We start from the raw sequence: 5,665 nt of genomic DNA on the forward strand, positions 1-5,665 counted from the left end.
CAGCAGTGTCCTACAGTGTTTATCTCCTGCATACAATCATTTTTAATTACTATACATTTCCTACCATTTACTGTTTGTATAGGTGAAAAAAAATAGGTGAGCAATGAATTGGAGAATGCTGTTATCTGATAACTGACAAAATTAGGAACTTTATGCAAGCGTACAAGCTTGTTTACCTGAATTTCAACTACCCACAAAAACAGTTTACTGAAAACACGAGGACGCTGGATTGGCTGTGCAGGGGTGTATTTTGAGCGTGGAATTTTGGCACTCTGTTGACGTTCTCTTCCTGTTCTGGTTTCTGTGAATTCCTGCCCAAGATTCCTTGAACTTTCCTCCTCCGCCGGCGGTTGCTAACTAGTGGCCCACTAACACCATAAAAAAAACAACATGCAATGGGGTTCCTCAGCCACTAGGGGGAGAACAGCAACTGATCATTGTGGGAGAGGTCAGCTGACATCTAAGGAATCTGACCCAAATAGGATTTCACTTTCACTGTTTTTTGGACTCTGTCAACAATGACACACACACACACAGAGCTTTCAATGGATTAAGGTGTATTATACTGTATTATAACAATGATGAGCTTGTAATTGTTAAGGCTGTTTTCAGTGCTTAAAATGCTTGAAATTCTCTGATGATGCTTCTTCAGTGTATGTGGCTTTAGTTTTGGTTCTGGTTGTTCAAACTGTAATCTGGTCAAACATCTAGGGTTGATGTTTTAAAAACATGTAGCTGTCTATTCAATCAAAAAGAATGTACTGTAAAGGGGCACCCATACATTGGATTGTGGGTAATCAAGGATTCCAGCAACTTTGAAGGCTAAAATCTCAAGGTGTGTGTGAACCAGGCTTGTGCAAAATTGAATTGAAACTGGCTCTTAAATTCCAATTCAATTCTTGAATTTCACTTGCATTTCAATTGAGGTAGCAAATTCAGATTGGGCACAAACCTGGTGTGAACCCCGTGGCATTCTGTTTCCCACCACATTCCCACATCTCAAATGAACAACGCTGTGCCATCATTGTTTTAACCCCCTTCTCTGGTCTTTTGACAGGACCATAATTTCAGAGAAACTACAGTGCAAAGACGGGTCTGTAAACAGCTGCTGCACTGCCTCTGTAGCTCACACTTACACCACTGAGGTCAAACCACAGCAAGATTTACAGCCTTGTGGCACTGTACAGGACTCGTTGAGAGAAACAGAGGGAAACAGAGTTGCCTTTCTGTCTGCTCTACTAACCTCTATCCACTTGTTTTAAGATTAGATCCAGGGAAGGACACAAGACAATGGAGGGAAGTTATTAAAAAGTATTGAGAAGGCATGTGGGTGAGCGAGGGAGTGGGAGGGAGGGAGGATGGCTGTGGTGGTCTGTTGTGTGTGGCCTGGATAAGGTCGTGTTGGCCACCATGCACAGAAGGAAGCTGTTCCGAGCACACCCCCAAGCATTGCTGTGGTTACCTGCAAACTAGTCCTGAGAAGAGTGGAGAGTTTCCCATAAGGCACACAATTGGGCTGGTTTCTTGGATTAAGAATAACTAGTTATTAGTGACCTCACATGTTTAGACCTAATACTTGTTTGAGAACAGACACCGTTAGTAGACCTATTGGGTTAGATTATCAATTTGATTAAAATGTAAGAATATTTGAAGTCATAGTATTGGTTGTCCCTCTAAAACCAGGACTACTTCAGTTTGAGAAAACATGCACGAGCAAATACTCCAGGCTAAGAAAGCATGTATGAGATAATGTGATAATATAGCCTTAAAGTGATGTAGGCCTCTCGCTGACCTATGCCCCAAGATTAACCACAAGCTTTAGCCCATTAGATACATTATAAACATAACTATAACCTGACTGAGCCCAGAGAGGCTTATTGGGCTATGCTATATTTCTATGACTAAACACGCTAGAATGCAGGTGAAGTGTGCGTTTTGACGTTACAGAATAGTCATGTGACACCGATGCAGATGTCGTTTCTCATGAATGAGTAGTGGCACAGAATGCTGTTTATGTTCGCGAGAGAGAACAGCCAGCGCGTTTCCGCCGTTAAAGGTCTACTGTAGGTCGACACTGGATGCTGACCTTCCAGTGCCTTGAGTGCTGACGCGCGAATAAAGAATCGGATGACGGCAAGACTTGTCATACTCAAGAAATATTTATAAACTCGGCTATTATAATCCTCATGATCCTAATCTCTCTCGCTCTGGTATGTGGGCCGCGGGTCGCGCGCACAACACCTGGTACGACCCAAATGGTCGCGCGCAGCCCCTAGCCCACGCGGCGTCTCTGAGTGTCAGTCATCTGTTGCTTGGCGACTGTAATGGTCTGAAGTTCATGCAGATTTTATGCAGAAACAGAGGAGGATGCCATGTGAGCGTGCTAAAAATCGAATATGCAAGTCCAGCAAGTAGCCTATTTCAAAGTGTATTTTGAATATTTAATAGGGTCACTAGACAGTTCAATCTCTAATGATCTACCATCAAAAAGTGCCAAGAAATTATTTTACTTTTCTGTCGCGAAATTATTTTTGCCGGGGTTAATTTCGAATCAGTCTAACCTCTGGCCTTACCATTTCCGATGGTCATTTGAGAGCACGTGGAGGAGTAGACTCAATCATCATTATTTATAATGATGCTCCGCGGGCTTCGTTAAAGCGCACGTAACGCTACGTTGTGCGCGTTCTTGTAAACGGTGACACTCGGATGATTCATATTGCACACATCCCTGCCGTTTTAATTCCAGAGAAAGCTGTTGCTGCCTCACGCCAGCGAGTCACACGCAGACCATATGCTGTGTTTGGCACACCCAAACCTGTTGTGATGATGTCTACCCAACGTTTTTGTCTGAAAATAAGTCATAACTGACCGTTTTGGTCAGACAACTGAATAGCCTAATTTGCGGGATAGCTTAATTCGTAGACAGTGTCACGTAGTTTATTTCAAGGTCATCACGGCGTTTTCAAGATGAGCTATGTGAATTTCACGAGTGTGAAGTTGCTAGCACGGTGTCTCAGACATCTTGCCTTTTAGGCGCAAACTGATATAAAGTAGGCTATGACTCACACGTGTGACAACTTTGACTGTTGTATGGAGTGTGAACAAAACCAGATAAAAAAATAATAATACTACCGTGGGTGTTAGATATAGGCCAAACCTTTTCATCTGTCTTCTAGCATAAAAAACCCATAATCAATAAGGAAATAGATGCGCAATTACCTAAATTAAATTATTCAGTGTCTAAATACACTGCTTGTGACGTGAAATGACCAGACTTTACATGAACCCTGTATACAGCTATTTTTCCTTAGTGGTCTATTGTACGCTTTAATTGTTGCATGCATTATCGTTTCAAAATACAAATGATGATGCTATAGCTAGGCTAGGCTACTCCAATAAAGGAAGCTGTTGTCAACAATCATTTGCAGCGACAACAGTGCGTGATAATATAGGCCTAAAAAAAGAAACAACAAATGTTTTCCTTTGACACTTCTACACCACCGCCACCCTCTCTCGTTCATTCTCTTTCACACTCTAAAATCATTCAACCCTTTCTCTCTCTCCCTCCCTCCAGCTGGGTGCGAGGTAAATCGAAGTGTACGTCTTTAACAAGAGGCGTAGCTCTCCGACCAGAGCTGTGTGTGCTAGTCGGTGGGGAGAAATTTCCGCTTCCTCCACCGATACAACATCCACAGCAACTTGAGAAAGGACTTCCACCCAGAGTCCTTCGTTAAGCAGCAGCATTGTAGGCTAAACGTTAATCGCGAGACTCGAATAAAGCTTGGAGTCAAGGGGATTTTTAAACTTTGTATTTGCCTTAGACGATTGGTTTCCCCGCTGTTGGCAGAACGACGGGGTTTTAAAGAGCAGAGATACAAAGCGCACGAGCACCGCTGGTTTAAAAAGGCACGCATACCTCCAGCATGGAGCGCGGGGGGCTCCCGAAGACTGGAGGTGTTCCGTCTCCGCAACCCTCCAAGCCGGTCACGATCACCTCGAATCGTCCGGTGCAGATGAACCTGTATGCAACGTGGGAAGTGGACCGATCTTCGCCGAGCTGTGTCCCGAGGCAAGTAGCCATATACTGTTGGAGTTGGGAGTCGCAAAGATATTGTTGTGATTATGCCGGTGTATAAGTTGACCCTCAACGAGTTAAATTAGCTCGAAATGTTGATCACAAGTATAGACTTATTATATGTCTTGTCATGACATTGAAGTCGTTGTTGCCTAATTCCTCAATTGCGTAGAAGGACGGAAACCGCACGACTGTGTCTCAGTAGACGTCGTTTCTGCCTTTCTGTAGGCAGTGCACGTTCTCGCACAAGTTGCACAACAAAAGAGTCGCTTTGCAGCTGACTGATCGCCTGGTCCATGCTGCCTGACCGTAGTCCACTATTGTCCTCACCAGACAGAATAGACGCCTGCGGCTTAGGCTACAGTTCAGTTCAGACGGACTCAGAGACACTTGCGACTCAAAGAGGTCAAAACCGCGTTGCATGTGTTTTGACAGGTGGATTGAACGCGTGCACCAGTGCCGTTTGTTAAAGACTGGGGTGGGGAGGGCCTACCTGCACATTATTGATTTATCTCAATGCGCCATAATCGCTCACACGTCTGTGCTTGAGAAAAAGTGCGCACATTCACACGCCAATTTTCACAGATTGTTTATTTAAGCTGTGATGGACTCAACCTAAACCATACTTCTCCAAACACTCTCCTGTGCAATGTGAGGATGTATATGGTTCGAGGTGATTTGTCGGGGTGTAAGTGTAACAGCTTCTCATTACCAGCACTGCGCGTCTCACTTGGCTGCACAGGTCTCCTGGCCTCGCGCCGTTTTAAATAATTCAGTGTTGCTTTTTTGGACGCCTCATTTAGGAGGGCCGCGATCCGCTACAAAACTAGTTCGACGAACACACCCCATGCCACATTAAAACGAAACCGCAATGGCTTCAGGTTATCCCGCGAGATTAGGGCATAAACAATCTCTCTCCCTCTCCCCCCCTCTCTCCCCTTTTCTTTGTAGTGACCTAAGTGTGAGGGAAAATAATGACACAAAGAGAATGTGCAAATGATTAAGAATGAAAGGGAGTGGCTCACTGGCTGATCTTATCTGTATACCAACACTGTACACCTGTGTGTGTGTGTGTGTGTGTGTGTGACTGACTGACTAAATAATGAGGTCCTGTTCTGTCAGACCAAGACATTACTGGAATATGATTAGTCTTCTTTGTCCTGATATCATTGAGTGATACTCACACACACTGACTCACAAACTCTCTCTCACTCACTCACTCAACACCAAACATACTACTGAATGACATGTCTCCAAGCCAGCTGTGGGGTAGTCTTCGTTACATGACACCCCTCATCTCGTCACACACACACACACACACACACACACACCAGTACTTTCCAATCTGAGGGCAGAGGGCAGTCGGTCATGGTCCGCTCCACACATTCGACTGCAGGGGGTCTTTTTCCCTGATTGCTGTTGTCTCGGAGATGCAGCATAGAGTCTCTACAGCTCAATGCCAGGCGATACCAGTGGCTTTTAACCTCTTCCTGTTTACTGTGTGTGTACCAGCCTCTGCTGTCTCTTATTTCCTTTTCTCATACACACACCTTCTCTGTTTGTTTCCCTGTATTCTTCTATGAAGAACTA

The 5,665-nt window shown here is 44.5% G+C and overlaps 1 protein-coding gene across 1 annotated transcript in view; it reads left to right on the forward strand.

The window, feature by feature from the left end:
• Positions 1–3,594: 3,594 nt before the first annotated feature.
• Positions 3,595–5,665, forward strand: part of LOC125289281 (phosphofurin acidic cluster sorting protein 1-like) — a 55,900-nt gene continuing 53,829 nt past the window's right edge. The window contains exon 1 of the mRNA XM_048236029.1: positions 3,595–4,069. Coding sequence (XP_048091986.1) covers positions 3,924–4,069 — 146 coding nt within the window. The 5' untranslated portion in view covers positions 3,595–3,923. The remainder of the gene's footprint in view (positions 4,070–5,665) is intronic.

This window comes from Alosa alosa, chromosome 24 (genome assembly GCF_017589495.1).
Source record: "Alosa alosa isolate M-15738 ecotype Scorff River chromosome 24, AALO_Geno_1.1, whole genome shotgun sequence".
Taxonomy (NCBI): Eukaryota; Metazoa; Chordata; class Actinopteri; order Clupeiformes; family Clupeidae; genus Alosa; species Alosa alosa.